Genomic DNA, 19,405 nt, shown 5'->3' on the forward strand with positions numbered 1-19,405 from the left:
ACATATTAAAATATGTGAATGACTAATATTTAAAACAATAATAATAATAATGTCTTATAGGGCTTATAACATATGTAGATGTAAGATACATTAAAGCAATGGCACAGAGGGTGGGAAAGTGGTAAATGAGGTTAAACTATGACAGTGTTCGTGCACTGTATTTGAAGTGGGGGAAGGATTAACGTGAGGCAGACATGAAAGGAAGGGTACATAGTGTAATCCCCGAGAGAAACACTCTAAAAGAATATCTAGTTGGAAAGCTAGCAGAGAAAAACATTAAAAATATTTAACTGCATTAATCCTTCCCAAAAAGGGAACAAGGGAGGAATAAAGAAATAAAGTCAGATGGGAGAAATAAAAATTAAATACAGTACCAAGTTTGTTGATTTAAGCCCAACAATGTAAGTAATTATATTAAATTTAAATGATCTAAACATTCCAATTAAAGATAAAGATTATCTGACTGGCTTTTTTAAACTATATAAAAAATCTTAATATTGAATTCAGAAAGGTTGAAAATTAAAAGACAAAGATACACTGTAACAACCCCAATAAAAAAGAAAGCTGGTGTAGTTATATTAACATCAGACAAAACAGACTTGAAGGCAAAAAGTATTACTAGAAATAAGGAGGGACATCTAATAATGATAAAAAGGATCATTTCAACAAGAGGATACAACAATACTAAATTTCTAAGAAATGAACACTTCAAAACACGTAAAGCAGGAATTAACAAAACTGAGGAGATAGATAACCACAATATAGCACCTCTTTCAGTACCTTATAGACAACAACAAAATCCATAAGGATATGGCACATCTGAATAACATGATTAACCAACCTGACCTAATTGATAGTTACAGAACACTCCATCCAAAAACAGAATACACATTCTTTACAAGCATACATGTGCATTTGCCAAATAGACCATATGTTTGGATAAAAAAGCAAGTCTCACTAATTTTAAATATTGAAGTCATACAGAATATGTTCTCTGACCACAGTGGATTATAATAGAAATCAGTAACAGAAAGGCAACTAGGAGATCCCCAAGTTTTTAGAAATTAAGCAATAGATTTCTAAATGAATCATGGGTAAAATAAGAAATCACAGTAGGAATTAGAAAGTAAGTCTGACTGTATGGTAATGAAAGTATGACACCAGGAGAATTATGTGATACAGTTAAGTAGTACTTAGAGGAAATTTTATAACTTTAAATGTCTATCTTAGAAAAGGTTGAAAATCAATGATCTAGATGTCTATCTCACAATAGAAAAAGACAAAAAATTAAACTCAAAGAAAGTATAAGGAAGGAAAAACTAGAGAAAAGAGCAAAAGTAAATGAAATTTTTAAAAGATGTAAATTGAGGGAAAAAAAAAAGCCAAGAGTTGGATACCTGCAAAGACTAATACAATTGATAAACTCTGGCAAAACTGATAAAGAAAAATAGAGAAAACATATCAGAAATGAAAGGAGGACAATATTGTAGATGCTAAAAACACAACAAAAAGTAATAAAAGGAAAATTTAAACAATATCATGTAAATAAATTTGAAAATTTAGATGAAATGAATTCCTTAAAAATAACAATTTGCTTAAAGTAACAAAACAAGAAATAGAAAAATATGAATAATTCTATTGCTATTTTAAAAACTGAATCCATCATTAAAAACTTTCCCTCAAGGAAAACTCCAAACCCAGATGACTTCAGTGTTAAGTTTTTCCTAATATTTAAGAAATAAATGAAGCCAATCTTACACAAACTTTTCAAAAGAGCAGTAAAAAAAGAAAGTTTCCACATCTTTTTATAAGGACTGTATAATCTTGATGCCAAAACCTGACAAGGATAAAAGGAAAATCATTGGTCAATAAATCTCATAAACAGAGATGTCAAAATTCTTAACAAAATAGTAGTCAATCTAACCTAGAAAAACATAAAAATTAAACTTTTGACCAAGTGCAGTGTCTTCTAGGAATGCAAGATTGGTTTAACATTCAAAAATGTAATCAATGTAATTCACGACATTAACAGAATAAAGGAGAAAAACATATGATCAGCTCATATGTTCAGCTCAGTAAACCATTTGATAAAGTTCAACACCCATTCAAGAAAAGTCTCTCAGCAAACCAGGTATTCAATAATGATACCTACAAGAACTTCATAACAACATCATGCTTAGTGGTGAAACATTAAATGTTTTCCCCTAGGTAAGGAACAAGGCAATAATGTCTGCTATCACCACTTCAACTCAACGTTGCAGTAGAGGTCCCAGCAGGTGCACTAAGGCACAGAAAAGAAATAAAAATATGAAGACTATAAAAGAAAATGCAAAACTATCATTATCCGGTGACATGATTATGTTCATAGTAAACTCATAAATAATAAGCAAATTTAGCAAAGTGCCTGGTTACAGTCATTATCTAAAAAATAAATTGCATTTTCATATACTAGCAACTGACAATTAGAAAACATTTAAAAATAATACTTACAATAGTACTGAAAAATATCAATTATCTAGGAATAAATCTAATGAAAGATGTACAAAATCTCTACACTGAAATCTACAAAACACTGTTGAGAGAAACTAAAGGCCATCTAACACATGGAGGTTTAAAGCACATACACAGATTAGAAATTTGATGTCGGCAAGATGTTATTCTTCTGAAACTAACTGTGGATACAATGTAATCCCAATCAAAATCCTAGATTTTTTTGTGCATGTGAAAATAGATAAGCTGATTCTAAAATCTATATAGAAATATTAAGAACTTAACCAAAACCATCTTGAAAAAGAGGTCTTATGCCACCATGTATTACAATGTACCATAAAAGGTACAGTAATAAAGACTACTGTACTGGCTCTAAAACAGACAAGCAGACCAATGATTCAGAATAAAGATCAAGACATAGATCCACATGTATATGATCTCCTGATTTATGACCAGTGGGTAAAGGACATTCTTTTCAGAAAAAAATGGTGCTCTATCAGTCAAAATTAAAAATAAAAAAAGAATTTTGACTCCTCCCTCACAACATTTATAAAAATTCCAGATGTCTGTTGATAGAAAAGTAAAAGGTAAAATAATAAAACTTCTAGATAATAACATGAAGAAAACCTTCATGACCTTAGGTAGGCAAAAATTTCTGAATATGACACAAAAGCACTAACTATAAAAGAAAAACACTGATAAACTGGGTTTTATTAGAAATAAGAACTTCTGTTCATCAAAAGATACCACTAAAAGAATAAAAAGACAGACCACAAACTTCAATACTTTTATCTGACAAATATCTCCTATTCAAAATATAAAAACAACTCTTACAAATCATTAAGGGAAAGACAAATAGCACAATCAAAAAACAACAACAAACAACAACAACAGCAACAAAACCTGACAAGTAAAATCCTGAACAGGTAGTTCACAAAAGAGGATGTCCACAAGAATATTCAGACTACCAATCCTTCTCAAACTCTTCCAAAAAATGGAAGAGGAGTGAACACTTCCAAACTCATTCTACAAGCCCAGCATTACCCTGATACCAAAGCCAGATGAAGACACTATAAGAAAACTACGGATCAATATCCTTTATGTACAGTGATGCAAAAATCCCCAAGAAAATGCTAGTTAACATAATTCAACAGTATATTAAAAGGATTATACACTATGACCAAGTGGGATTATTACTTGAATGCTAGGATAGTTCAACATACAAAAAGCAATCCATATAATAAACCACATTAACAGAACAACCACATGATCATCTCAATTGATGCAGAAAGAGCATTTGATAAAATTCAAAATCTTTTCATGATAAAAATACTCAACAAAATAGGAAGAGAAGAAAACTATTTTAACAGAGTAAAGCCTATATGAAAAACCCACAGCAAACATCATACTCAGTGGAAAGACTACAAGCTTTTCCTCTAAGATGAGGAACACTTTTGCCACTTCTATTCAACATACTACCAGAAGAAGAGCACACACACACGCTGCTAGAACTAATAATGAATTGAGCAAAGTTGCAAGATACAGAATCAACATACAAAGTCGGCTGAATTTTTCTGCACTACCAATGAACAATCCAAAAAGGAAATTAAGAAAACAACTCTAGGGACTTCCCTGGTGGTCCAGTGGTAAAGAATCCGCCTTCCAATGCAGGAGATGCGGGTTCGATCCCTGGTCGGGGAACTAAGATCCCACATGCCGGGGGGCAACAAAGCCCGAGTGCCACAACTATTGAGCTCGCGTGTCTCAACTAGAGAGCCCATGTGCCACAAACTACAGAGCCTACATGCTCTGGAGCCCGTGCCACAACTAGAGAAGAGAAAACCCACACTCTACAACTAGAGAGAAGCCTGCGCGCTGCAACGAAGAGCCGGCGTGCCACAACAAAGACCCGACACAGCCAAATAAATAAATATTTAAAAAAAGAAAGAAAACAATTCTATTTACAATAGCACCAAAAAGAATAAAATACTTAGAAATAAACTTAACCAAGGAAGCAAAAGGCTTGTACACTGAAACTATAAAACATTGCTGAAAGAATTAAAGAAAACATCAGTAAATGTGAAGACATCCTGTGTTTATGGACTGGAAGATTTAATATTGTTAAGATGTCAATACTATCCAAAGAGATCTATAGATTCGATGCAATCCCTATAAAAATCCTAACAACACATTTTTGCAGAAATAGAAAAATCCATCCTAAAATTCATACGGAATCTCAAGGGACTCTGAATAGCCAAAACAATCTTGAAAAAGAACAACATTAAAGATCTCACATTTCCTGATTTCAAAACTTAGTACAAAGCTACAGTAATTAAAACAGTGTGGTACTGGCATAGAGACAGACATATAGACCAACAAACAGAATAGAGAGTCCAGATACATACATGGTCAAATGACTTTTGACAAGGGTGTCAACATTCAATGGGGAAAGCACAGTCTTTTCAACAAATGGTGTTGGGAAAAATGGATATCCACAAACAAAAGAATGAATGTGAATCCTTACCTTATACCATATATAAAAATTAACTCAAAATGGATCAAAGACCTAAACATAAGAGCGAAAACTATAAAACTTTTGAAAGAAAACATAGAGTAAAACCTTCATGACATTGGATTTGACAATGATTTCTTAGATATGACACCAAAGCACAGGCAACAAAAGAAAAAATAAATAAATTAGACTACATCAAAATTGAAAACTTCTGTGCATCAAAGAACACAATCAACAGAGTAAAAGGCAACCCAAAGACTGAGAGAAAAATATTTGCACAACATATATCTGATAAGGGGTTAATATGCAAAATATATAAAGAACTACAATTTACCAACAAAAAAGTAAACAATCTGATTTAAAAGCAGTCAAAAGACTTGAATAGGCATTTCTCCAACGTGTATATACAAATGGTCAATAAGCGCATGAAAAGACGCTCAACATCACCAATCATTAGGGAAATACAAATCAAAACCACAATTAGATACTACCTTATACACTGGAATGACTATTACAAAAAAAACCCCAGAAAAACAGAAAATAACAAGTATTGGCAAGGATGTCAAGAAATTGGAACTCTAGCACATTATTGGTGAGAATGTAAAATGGTGCAGCCACCATGAAAATATGGCAGTTCCTCAAAATAGTAAACACAGAATTACCACATGATCCAGCAATTCCACGTCTGGTTATATATCCAAAAGAACTGAAAGCAGAAATCGACCAGATATTTGTATACCCATGTATATAGCAGCATTATTCACAATAGCCAAAAGGTAGAAACAGCCCAAATGTCCATCAGTGGACGAACAGATAAACAAAATGTGGTATATACATACAAGCAAGTGTCACTCAACCTTAAAAAGGAAGGAAATTCTGATACATGCTACAACATGGATGAACCCTGAAGACATTAAGCTAAATGAAATTAGCCAGTCACAAAAGGACAAATACTATGTGATTCCACTTATATGAGATTCTTACAGTAGTCAAATTCATAGAGGCAGAAAGTAGAAGAGTAGTTGCTAGGGACTAGGGGGAAAGGGGGATGGAGAGTTATTGTTTAATGGGTACAGAATTTTAGTCTGGGAGATGTAAAAAGTTCTGGAGGTGGATGGTGGTGATGGTTGCAAAACAAGGGGAATGTACTGAATGCCACTGAATTATATACTTAACACGGTTAAAATGATACATTTTATGTTAGGAATATTCCACCACAATAAAATACACTTAAAGAATGTTCAGAGATGCTTAAGAAACAGTCAAAAACTTGAAACAATTTAAATATCCATCAACGTTTAGATTGATATATATGTTGTGATATATGCATACAGTGGAGTACTATGCAGCAATGAAAAAGAAAAACTACTGTGACATACAACAGTATGGCTAAATCTTCCATGAAGATTCCCTGAATCTTTGAGAAAATTGAACTAAGGAGATGCTCTTTACCAACCAAGAGAGACACTCTGTCCCTGCTGGAAATGACTTTTATAATAAGCTGTCCCCTTTTTGCAGTGCTTTAGGAACAAATACAAGTCCCAAGTAGTCTTCTGCTCTTAATATAAGGCACCCACAGCCCCAGTCTGACATAACACAGGGAAAGGTGTAAACAGAGCAGTTTGTATCTGTCCATTAATACCAATTCTCTAGCCCAAGATCCAGGAGAAACGGTTACTTTCAAACACCAAGGACATTCACGACTCTAAAACAACAGTCCCATGACACACTTTAAACCCACATCTACATGGAATGGGCTTTCCCATTCAAGGTCCACATTTTCCCACTGGAGCATCACTGAGATGGGGTCTTTAGGGACTCAGACAATAAAAATGTGTAAACAGCAAGTTTGTGCCGTGGCCTCAGTTTCCACGTTCACCTGACTGCATTGCACTCCTTACTGCAGGATATTACAGGGAGGGCCTGGGGTATTTCATAAATGGCTGGAGAGCCTCTTGTTTCAGGTAACTTGCCCCAGTCTAGCATTCTAGAAGCACCATTCCTCATCAGGACACAGTCCGCATCCAGGACACCATGGAAGAATGAGTTTCAAGCACTTACTTTCATCATTAGAAACATTCCCCAGAGATGTGTGGCTAGAATAACGTTTGTTTTCACTTTCGTTGAGACATCTTTCAATCCAGCTCTCTAAAAATGAAAAGAAAGAAAATCATGTTGTTGGTGTCTGTGAAGAGAAGAGAACATCACCAATGCGCTAGATTTAAAGGCCCATCAACTTTCATCTGAGATCTGCCCAGACTGGAATTGGATTGGACAGGAAGCCCCACATGCACCGTTGCTGATGAGACTTGGCTGAGTAGTTTGGAGGCAAAATGGTAATTTGAAGCCCCACTTGAGTATTTCTTGGTCAAATTCTACTAATTCTGGAGTATTCATAGCCCAATAGTACCAACTGAGGATTATGTTTCTTCAAAAAAAGACACATTCCTGAGAACTGGTTTGTAAAACAAAATTTGGTCAACTGAATCACTAGTGGTGGTTTGGAGACTTGTAAATTAGCAGCAGAACCCTTTCTTCAAAAGAAAACAAAAAAGAAAAGCAGATACAACCCTGAGGGCTCTGGTTGAAGAGGAGGAGGGCAGGGAACCTTGCAGCTCCCCTCCCTTTGCCAGCGACCCCTGAAGGGGCTCTTCCAAGCACAGACTGAAGGTCACTGCAGGAGGAGGCATCAAAAGCTCTGTAATAGTTATCCATTACTTTTGAAATCCAGAAGACCATGGTTTTTTAAAAATCCAATTCCAAAGGCTACAAATGTACTTTCCACAATGTAGCATAATGCTTATTCTATCATCTAGACCAGGGGTCCCCAACCCCTGGGCCGACGGACCAGTACCGATCCATGGCCTGTTAGGAAATGGGCCGCACAGCAGGAGGTGAGAGGCGGGCAAGCGAGCGAAGCTTCATCTGTATTTACAGCTTCTCCCCATCCCTCACATTACGGCCTGAGCTCCGCCTCCTGTCAGCATTATGGTGAGTTGTATAATTATTTCATTATATATTACAATGTAATAATAATAGAAATAAAGTGCACAATAAATGTAATGCGTTTGAATCATCCCAAAACCAGCCCTCACCCCCCCGCCACCGCCATCAGTGGAAAAACTGTCTTCCACGAAACCAGTCCGTGGTGCCGAAAAGGCTGGGGATCACTGATCTAAACCACCCACTATTCATTCATTTATTCAACAGCATCAGCTAAGTACATCATTTCTGCTATACTGCTTGTTTTGAAAACACAAATGCATTCAATGCAAGTGATACATTAGGGAACAATTTGTGCCTAGCACAAACTTTCTGTTTGCTTATGCTTGATTTCTTCCTTAAAAAACATCGAATGAATGCAGAAAACTGCACCTAGCTGAACTAAGCCCTGTAGGAATATGCAAAAATGCACACGTGCTCACACCTCAAACATCTACCAGCTACTTGAGTCTACAGTGTGGGTTGTGAGCCACACCTGCCCAGATAACCCACGTTCTAACATTTCACAATAACACACAAGCTGCAGCCCTTCCGAAGTCCACTTCCAAAAGCAAACTTCAGGGTTTCCCTGGTGGCTCACTGGTTAAGAATCCGCCTGCTAATGCAGGGGACACGGGTTCGAGCCCTGGTCCGGGAAGATCCCACGTGCCGCGGAGCAACTAAGCCTGTGTGCCACAACTACTGAGCCTGCGCTCTGGAGCCCACGAGCCACAACTACTGAGCCCACGTGCCACAACTACTGAATCCCACGCACCTAGAGCCCATGCTCCGCAACAAGAGAAGCCACCACAATGAGAAGCCCGCGCACCGCAACGAAGTGTAGCCCCCGCTCGCTGCAACTAGAGAAAGCCCGTGTGCAGCAACAAAGACCCAACACAGCCAAAAATAAATAAATTAAATTAAATAAATTTTTAAAAATGTATTATAGGGCTTCCCTGGTGGCGCAGTGGTTGAGAATCTGCCTGCCAAAGCAGGGGACACGGGTTCGAGCCCTGGTCTGGGAAGATCCCACATGCCACGGAGCAACTGGGCCCGTGAGCCACAATTGCTGAGCCTGCGCGTCTGGAGCCTGTGCTCCGCAACAAGAGAGGCTGCGATAGTGAGAGGCCCGCGCACCGCGATGAAGAGTGGCCCCCACTTGCCGCAACTAGAGAAAGCCCTCGCACAGAAACGAAGACCCAACACAGCCATAAATAAAATAAATAAATAAATAAATAAATAAATAAATAAAAATTTAAGAAATTCATTTGACATGGCACTAAATGTGGTCCCCCACCCATCATACAATAGAATGTGAACTGCCTAAACTTGCTCTGGGGTCACTGTTTCTCAAAATTATCATCCTTTAAAAAAAAAAAATGTATTATAAAAAAAAGACTATTAAGGACTCGTAGAGCTTCAAAAGCAACTTCAAGTCCAAGGTGAAATGCCATATTTACTGTATTTATGTGCCTCTTAACCATTTAACAAGTGTAAAACTGTGCTATCCTATTAGGTTCCTATCTTTTTCCCATGCGTCACTGACAAAGTTTTTGAGTGTTGTGCCCCTAGCTTATTATTCCAGTGATCTCTGTACTTTTTATTGTGCAATTTTGTAGAATGATGGTGATTTGGGGGAATGCATATGTGGTATTACAGCAGAACTGACTATACCTATGGATGTGTGCTTTTGAACAGTGCTGTCTCCCGCTGCCTTCTTTATAATATGGGAGCTAGCATTTACTGAACCCCTATTTTAACATGCCAGGTCCTTTACATATGTTATCTCATTGAATTTGGACAATTCTCTGAAGTAAGGATTTTCATCTCCAGTTTCCCTAGAGAGCAACTGAAGCTTAATCGAGCAATGTGACGCCTCGTAATTCAAAGAGCCAAGGAAAAGATCATTACTTTTCCTTGGCTCTTAGTAACATATTGTAAAAGGAAGCCATGCTAACGCTGGCGAGTAAGCTGTGTAGTGAGGGGAAAGCAAACGTCAACAGCAGGGAGAAATGTTAGGGTTTTGGTTTGTATTTTATGTCCCAACAAACTGCTCTTTTAAAAGCTGCTTCCAAAATTGTAAATAAGTAGGAGAGAAATATCAGGGGAGGAACAGGAGCCAGCTTGTTAAAGAGTATATGGAAATCTGGTATTTCTAAGGAAACACTGAGCTGCAGAGAGATTCAAAACATTAAAACGCTACCCCCTTCCAGATTCCAAATGCACAACATAGAAACAAATGGCCTGTAATGTTTTCAAAGCTGTGATGGCACAGGATGGGTGTTTCTCATCACATCTTATGCAAAACCACATCTGGATGCAAATCTCTGGAATTCTTTTCAGAACTCTCTAGAATGTCTCTACTCAGATCTTCTAACCCTTTCAAGTCCTGGCACATTTTCCCTGGCAACAGCTATGGCTGATGTTGGATGGCGTCCCCTGAAATCTGCGGCCCCTTCCTCCACCAAAGCACACCACCAAAAGCAATTTCTATTGTTCTGGGCCAGTCCCTGGTCTTCCCAGCTAGGTATGCACACCTTCGCACTCTCACGTGCATGTAGGCACACAACATTCACACATACACCACCACCCTCTTTCATCAGAAACAGGGAACTAAGGCAACACTCTCGCTCTCACCCATCTGCCTGTGCCAGGATCAGGCCTGTTATCGCTGGAGTCCTGGAAGGGCCTACTGTTGCAGGTGAGAATTCCCAGCGATTGGTGGGGCACACTCTCTGAAGAACTCATGGCAACATCCTAGAGAGGCGGTGGCTCTGAGCACCAAGTGGGCCAAGAGAGGCAACACCCACCCACGAGAGTTCAAGTCAAAGAATTTTGCTGATGGCTGTACCTCTCCCCACACTGCCCAGCCTCAACACTGGAGAGAGATGAAAGCAAGGTTACAGAAGGGAAAGAGGGTAGAGAGAAGAAATCTCACCAAGTACTCCCTTCCCCCACCCACTGCCCCCACTTAGGGCTCTCTGACTCATGGCTTATGCCTGTAGCCACTCTGCTACCCAGCTCTGCTCCCATGAGCAACACAGAGTAAGTTTGGTCTCTGCTGCAGACGGCAGATATAGGGAGAAGCCACCATGTCTTCATTTTTCTTTCTTTTTCCTTTTTATTTATTTATTTATTTTTAATTTATTTATTTTTGGCTGCGTTGGGTCTTCGTTGCTGCGCGCGGGCTTTCTCTAGCTGCGGCGAGCGGGGGCTACTCTTCGTTGCCGTGCGCGGGCTTCTCGTTGCGGTGGCTTCTCTTGTGGCGGAGCACGGGCTCTAGGTACGCAGGCTTCAGTAGTTGTGGCACACGGGCTCAGTAGTTGTGGCTCACGGGCTCTAGAGCGCAGGCTCAGTAGTTGTGGCGCACGGGCTTAGCTGCTCTGCGGCATGTGGGATCTTCCCGGACCAGGGCTCGAACCCATGTCCCCTGCATTGGCAGGCGGATTCTTAACCACTGCGCCACCAGGGAAGCCCTTGATGTGGACCATTTTTAAAGTCTTTACTGAATTTGTCACAACACTGTTTCTGGTTTATGTTTTGGTCCCTTGGCCCCGAGGCATGTGGGATCCTAGCTCCCCGACCAGGGATCGAACCCACACCCCCTGCATCGGAAGGCGAAGTCCCAACCACTGGACTGCCAGGGAAGTCCCTGTCTCCATTTTTCTAGTCAAAGTACTCCACTTGTTTCAGCTCTTTCTTGGGAGAAATTGTTCCCACTTCTTTGCCATCCTGTTCATCTATTTCTGGCTGTCTTCTATGTCTGTTTGAACACGTCGCACTCAGGATGAGCTCTGAGAGTTCAGATGGGGTCTGAGCAGTGCCAAATACAGCAGAACCATCACATCTGTTGCTCTGGACATGGGGGTTTCCAGTGCATTCAAAGGTCTTGCATTCCAGACTGCATGGATGCAACACTCTGAAATATCTATACAGGCCATGGGCCTTGGAGCCCTTTGACGTTTGTCTTCTTCCCTAGGGGGACCCTCAACAGTGGCATCTGAAACTCGTGTCCCATAAGTTAGGTTGCTCCACAGGACTGGAAGGCCTCTATTTAGGTCACCTGAAGTAAACTTTATATACTTTAAAACTACTAATAATGGATTTTTGTCTTGCAAAGATCAAGAATTACTCAACCAGAATGACAGGTATATTGAATTTTTAATAAAGCACTGTGTTCAACTATCTTACTCATTTGTACATTAAGTGACTTAATAAAGGCCACCATATACTGAGCCCTTATAAGCATTATGCAAATGCATTCCATACACCATCATACTTAATCCTCATAACAGCTCTATAAGGTAGGTTCTATTAATATGCACATTTTAGAGATGAGAAAACTAAGGCTCAGAAAGATTAGGTGACTTGTCCAAAGTCACCCAGCTAGTAAGAGGTAGGGTTAGGACAAGCATTCAATCTCAGGTCATAACCACAACGCTCTCTCCAAGTGTACCCTGAGCTCTCCTTATCCTGTGTCCCATATGGTTTCCAAAACACGGTGCCAATATTGCAGCACTGATCACAGTCTGCCTTGCATTACAACTTTTGCTAAAACTCAATTTACATATTACAATTTTTGCTAAATTCACTTACATATTTCTTTGCAAGCCTTTGTTATACATAACAGGCTCTTCATTTCAAAACATAAACATCTTAAGAATGCTGTCCATTTTATTCTATTTCTTTTGACTCTCCAATAGTGCCTGGTATGAAGTTTTTCCTATAGTCTGGCCTCAATGGATGTTACTTTATTGACACGCATGATATCAAAGAATGCACAGCATGTAAGGAGGTACATCCACATATCTACAGAATTTCCTAATCATTTTCTGTTTTACCACATAAGGCATGAAAAAGGACAACATATCAAAGGCAATTTTCCAAACAAAGAAAGGAAAATTCAACAAAAATTTATTTTGTACTGTCTAGATACAAGGAGCCGTAGTAAAGTGAGTCTGATACAAACATGAGCAAGACTGGTTTCTGCCCTCTAGTTGCCATCAAGAAAGCAAGGAAGGTGCTACTCTGTCAGCTCATGAGTGCAGCCACCCTGTCATCTTTATTCACCTGTCCCCAGTGGCTGGCACTGTGCCTGGCCCCACAGATATTGTGCAGTAAATACACGTTGTTGAATGTATTACTTTCTTCAGAAAACAACAGTAAGTTCCTACTGTGTGCCAGAAACTACGCAAGTTTTCACACGTGTGGTCTGAATTAAACCTCAGAACAATATGATGTGGTATGTCTTAATATCTCTATTTACTGATATGAAAACTGAGGCTTGAAGCAAAAGTTCTAATACTGTGATCAGTGTGGCAGTATTGGCGCTGTGCTCTGGGACATGGGAGAAGGAGAGCTCAGTTCACACTTGGATAACTTCCTGCTCCCAACTGCCTCATTCTTGATCCATAAAAACCATCTGACCGATGGCCAACAAGCACATGAAAAGATGCTCAACATCACTAATTATTAGAGAAATGCAAATCAAAACTACAATGAGGTATCACCTCACACCAGCTAGAATGGGCATCATCAGAAAATCTACAAACAACAAATGCTGGAGAGGGTGTGGAGGAAAGGGAACCCTCTCGCACTGTTGGTGGGAATGTAAATTGATACAGCCACTATGGAGAACAATATGGAGGTTCCTTAAAAAACTAAAAATAGAATTACCATATGATCCAGCAATCCCACTGCTGGGCATATACCCAGAGTAAACCATAATTCAAAAAGACACATGCACCGCAATGTTCATTGCAGCACTATTTACAATAGCCAGGTCATGGAAGCAACCTAAATGCCCATCGACAGATGAATGGATAAAGAAGATGTGGTACATATATACAATGGAATATTACTCAGCCATAAAAAGGAACGAAATTGAGTCATTCGTTGAGACGTGGATGGATCTAGAGACTGTCATACGGAGTGAAGTAAGTCAGAAAGAGAAAAACAAATATCGTATATTAACGCATGTATGTGGAACCTAGAAAAATGGTACAGATGAACCGGTTTGCAGGGCAGAAGTTGAGACACAGATGTAGAGAACAAACGTATGGACACCAAGGGGGGAAAGTGGCAGCGGGGTGGGGATGGTGGTGTGCTGAATTGGGCGATTGGGATTGACATGTATACACTGATGTGTATAAAATTGATGACTGATTAAAAAAAATAAAATAAAAACCATCTGACCTTTTAGTAAGGACCAAGCTTGCTCTAAGTGCCCAACAGGATTTATTGACGGCTGTGAGCATAGGCTCCTGAGCTGCGAGGCATCCCTCACCTGACTCATCTGGGATCATGGGCAGGAAGGAGGATGCAGATAATGCCTTATAGATTTTCATCTGATAAGGAGTTTAACCCACTTTCCTTAGAGGCAAATCTTCACTCCTCCCCACTTCATATCGGAGATTTGGAAACCCCAATTTGAAGTGACTTTCTCAAGTTCATAGAATGAGCCATAAATGGTTGTTGGGTTTCCTAGGAGACTTGGTTCCCTTTCCAGCAGCAAAAACAACCGGGAAGTAGCTGTATCGGAGGCATGGCACGTCCAAGGCAGTCCAAGACTCAGAGCAGTGCTTCATGAACATATATTGGCCTGGCAGGAGGAGCCAACTGAGTTAGTTGTCAAAAGGCAGGTAATCCTTGAAGTTTACAGAGCACACTGACACGGAGAACCTGATCTGAGCTTGACAGTCTACCTCATGAGACAGAAATTTACAACACTTTACAGATAAGGAGACTGAACATGGCAGTGGCTTGTTGGCAGTGGTGTGGCCAAGGTCACACAGTTCAAAGGTGTTAAAGTCAGAATTCAAACCCAGATCTTCAGTCTCCAAAGCCTATGCTTATTCTTCCTGCTGCATCCTACTGGGCACAGGCTAGTTGTTCTCTCTCATCCATCTATCCATTCATTTTGCAAATATATAGTTACCAAGTGTCTTCAGTGTAAAGTTCTAACAGAAGAGATGGACAAAAGCTATTTAACAGGAAGCCAATATAGTACAGCAGGATATCTCTGACGGACCAGGGTCTCAGGACCTGAAAGTATCTTGGTTGCTTATGTATTCTTTTTTTATTATTGATTTCCCCCACTCTTAAAACTGTAAGTTCTAACAACCTTGAGGATCTTGTTCAGCACTTAGTGCTGCTCCCCTTACTCTGGAGCAGTGCCAGGCACAGAGCTGGCGGGGATGGCTGTGATGAAGCGAAGCAGAATGAAGGAACAGGGAATGCTGGACGGGGGATCCTCCCCAGGAAGGCCTCTGGGAAGAAACAGCATTTGAGCAGAGACCGAGTGCGGTGAGGGAGCAAAAAGGGCCTTCGAAAGTCCTGACAGCGGGGACCACAGAGGCAAAGGCTCTGAGGTGGGGTCACGTGTGACCTATTTAAGGAACTGGAAGAAGGCCCGGGGGCTGATGTGGAGTGGCCATGGGGCAGACAGTACAAGATGAAAGAGAAGACAGAGGCAGGCCAGGAAGAATGTGGGGCCTGGGGTCAGAACAACTGGATTTCAAATCGCAGTCCTGCTACGCACTAGCTATGTGACACTGACATGGTTCTGGAACCTTCCTAAAGCCCTGCCTTCCAGGTGTCTCCAAAGATTAACTGAAATGATACGGGTGAGGCACTTAGCATGCTTGGCTTTGTGGGAAGATGAGGAAAGCATGGTCTCTATCCAGCAGGTGCTCACAGCCATGATGGGGACAGACGGCAATGGTGACATTTAGCATTTATTGAGCGTCCTCTCCATGCCGGTCACTCTGCTTCATCTCTGCTCACCTCCAGCAGCTCTGAAACAGAGACCTGAACAACTCCGATCTGTGAAGAGGAAAGTCTCAGAGAAGCTAGGTGATGTCACCACCACAGGTCTGTCTGACCCCAAAGCTGTTTGCTGTCACCACGGCACCCTGCTTTGCTAAGCCAGCAGGTAACCAGGAGTACATCTAGATTACAATAAGGTGCTTCCAGCTCGGCCTGGCTGCTTCACAGAGGGTGGGGGGAAGGCATTTCAGCTGGTCCTTAAAGGAGTCGGCATCGGCCAGACCAAGGAGGAAAGAAGGGCATTCCGGGGAAGAGGGCCACCGTCGCAGACAAAGGCACAAAATGGGTTCTGAGAAAGGTGAAGAGCCCACTGACCCGTGACCCAAAGAGTGGTGGGAGACAAGTGGGAGATTCCATTAGGAGCAGATTGCAAAGGCCTCACCCACCAGGCCAAGAAGCCTGCAGGCAGCTGGGAGCCAGCCATGATTTTTAAGCAGTGGGGGAGTAACACGATGAGCTTTGTTTCTGAGGAACTGGATGAGAACAGGGAGTTTTGACTTATGCAATACCTGAAGAAAACACCGCCTGACTTATAAAGTGTCACTGGGTTTTAATAGAAGGCGTTATTCATTCTCTTTATATCAACAGTCTTTTGGGGTGCTGTGCTGAGGCCTATTTTAGGAACCTGCAGCTTTAGAAATGCTACATGAAAGAGCTGACATGCCACGCTCGCAGCTACCAAGGGAGGACAGGGCCCCAGATCCCTCTGGAGGTGCCAGAGCACACCCCAGTGTCCCCTCCCCCAGGCCCTGGTCGTTATCAGGAGAACCATGCCACCGGGGCCTGCTCCCGTCCCCCCATGCACCAGGATGCTGCTTTTCCTCTCTCCCCGGGACTCCCCATGGTGGTGACACACAGGATGCTGTGGAAAGTGGGCCCAGGAGGCGGGCCCAGGAGGTACCTCAGGTCAGTGGGTTGCCATGGCGACACCACAGGCCCCGCCCCAGGGGCTGCTGGGTTCCAGGAAGGGGTCCCTGCCCTGCCTCCAAGGGGCAGCCCCACGTTGCCGCTGCTTTTATTCCTTCCCTTGCCCACCAAACAGTGATTTAGTGCTGACTGTTTGCCAGGCTCTGAGGATCTAGTGATGAGCATGGCAGGCAAGGTCCCTGCTCTCAGGGAGCTTATATTCTGCGGTGGAGACAGACAAAACAAACACGCAAGATGACTTAGAGCATGATGAGTGTTCTGAAGAAACGAAGCCCTGGAACGGGATAGAGAGAGATGGGGGTGCTGTTTTAGGTGGCAGGGACGCTGAGGGCCTCTCGGAGGAGGTGATATTGAGGCAACTGCAAAGGCCCAAGGTGGGAGTGGGCTTGGAGGGTGTGAGGAAGAGCCAGGAAACCAGTATGGTGGAGGAGAGGAAAGAAGGGGGAGGGCAGTGCGAACTGAGGTCAGAAAGTTAGGAAGGGCCCGAAGTTTGCTGGCCAGAGTAAGAACTTCACATCTATTCCAAGTGTGCCAAGACGCTATTGGAAGGCTTTAACCAGGTGACATGAACTGCACTGGCTCAGAAAGGGCAGGCTGTGAGGGGACTTACATTCATTCATCCCACTGTCCGTTTATCAACTATTTATGCGATAGCATGTTGCAGGCACTGAGCTATACAGCAGGGACATAGCAGGGAACAAGACAGTTTCTGTCTTCATGGAAGGTCAGAGTTTAGTGCAGAAGTCAGCTATTCAATAATCAAACAAATAGACATAATTACCAAGAAAGCCAGGGTAGAGGAAAAAAAAGAAAGGTCTGACCTAATCTGTGAGAGTCAAGGAAGCTTCTCAGAGGAGGCAGCATTAAACTGACAGCTAAAGAGTAAGAAGACATGTGTTACCACCCCAGGGAAAAGAGGGAGGAGTATTCCTGGCAGAAGGAACGGCATATGCAAAGTCCCTGAAGCTGGCAGAAGAATGACACACTCAAGAAATTGACAGGCAGCCTGAGCGAATGGACACATTCATTCAGGTGTTAATTCAACATGTGTTTACTAAGACTATCCTGTATAACTAGCACTCTGTAACATGCTAAGGGGCATGTGCACATAAAAGCCCTGCCTCTGTACTCAGGGCTGGGTTAAGGAGTCTGGATTCTATTCAGTAGATGGTTGAGAACCTCTAAAAGTTTTTGAGTAGAGTGTGGCATAAACAAATCAGTTCTGTGGGCAGCTCCATCGGGGGCTGCTAAACACAATTTTAGTGGAGAGGGAAAGGGTAGCAAGAGACCATATCATTTATCACCTAAACCCGGACATTTCTGAGACTGAAAAGCAGTGTTAGTAATAATTTTGCCAGGACCATATGTGTAAACCAGGATTGTACCAGGCAAACCGGGACTTAATGTCCCCCTAGTAGGAGGCCACTGCAAGAGTCTAAGTCTTCGATGCTTGAACCAGAACAGATGAGTGAGAAGAGAAAAGATAAGAACCCTGCCCTCCTTCTAGCTAACTGTATCCACTCCTCTGGCCGATCCACGTGACCAGTGTCCCCATGTCTCTTCTTCATCAGCTGGGGTCTCAATCACTGCATGACGCAAGTGAGTCCACTAATGACACATCCTGGAATGTGGCCTCTCAATGAAGTACCATCATCCTCGTCAACATCATCATCAGAGCAATGACTTGCCCAAGATCACACAGCCAGTAAGCAGCTGAGCCAGGGTTTGAATCTGACTCTAACCTAACCATTAACTTATACTGTAATATGCATAATTACACATGCCTTAAAGTCTCATTGTGAGCACTAAGCTGTGTCTAAAATAATACCAAACACACAATATGTGCTCAGTAATGTTACTGCTCCTTCTTACTTCAGGAAAACTCAATATAGAAAACTCTAAAGTGGGCAAAGAGATTAATTAAGGTGTCATTGTTTGCAATATACAAGAATTAGCGAAGGAACCCTGAAGGTACACCAATGCTGATATTTCACAGATCATGAACTCACCAACAGTCTCCAGAGACTAGAGAAAATTAAAGCTAAGGTGTTCAGTGCCATCTCCTGTCGAAGATAAATTCAATGTAAAAGCAGATCTCTGCTCTGAAAATATCTCTGGGAACACCAGAGTTAATGTACATAATTGCATAACCAGGTTGTAAAAATTTCATTTCCCCTCCACTTCTCGGGGGGGGGCATACCTACCCTTACCCAATGTTGGCAGACTTCTTCTTTGTTTCTATTGCTATTATTACAATATTATTAAAACAGAAAATCTGAAAAAGATTACTGGAGCCAAGGCTACTCGCTGTGCACATCATCTGGTATTGATTCTTGACATCACTGCCTTTCCTAGGTTTTTGTTTGTTTGTTTACCTCTTCTGCATTTCTTCTCACCGCCTGTATTAGAGGATGTGGATTTCCCCTCCGAAAACTCAGGAGTCAGGCACTCCTGGTTGCCGGACCCAAAGAAACTTCAAACTAGCCTGAACTTTTGAGATAAATCAACAAAATATCCTTCTCTTAAGCAAAGCGCTTTTTTCTTTCCTGTGTTAATCTATCGAAGAAATTATACTTTTTTTTTTAATTAATTAGTTAATTTATTTATTTTTGGCTGTGTTGGGTCTTTGTTTCTGTGTGAGGGCTTTCTCTAGTTGCGGCAAGCGGG

At 41.4% G+C, this 19,405-nt stretch overlaps 1 protein-coding gene across 1 annotated transcript in view; it reads right to left on the minus strand.

Moving 5' to 3' along the window:
- RFX4 (regulatory factor X4) overlaps nucleotides 1-19,405 on the minus strand; it is a 162,700-nt gene that overhangs the window by 128,506 nt on the left and 14,789 nt on the right. Inside the window, exon 2 of the mRNA XM_061204694.1 lies at nucleotides 7,064-7,150. Coding sequence (XP_061060677.1) covers nucleotides 7,064-7,150 — 87 coding nt within the window. The remainder of the gene's footprint in view (nucleotides 1-7,063; nucleotides 7,151-19,405) is intronic.

The sequence above is a fragment of the Eubalaena glacialis genome, chromosome 11, assembly GCF_028564815.1.
Source record: "Eubalaena glacialis isolate mEubGla1 chromosome 11, mEubGla1.1.hap2.+ XY, whole genome shotgun sequence".
NCBI lineage: Eukaryota > Metazoa > Chordata > Mammalia > Artiodactyla > Balaenidae > Eubalaena > Eubalaena glacialis.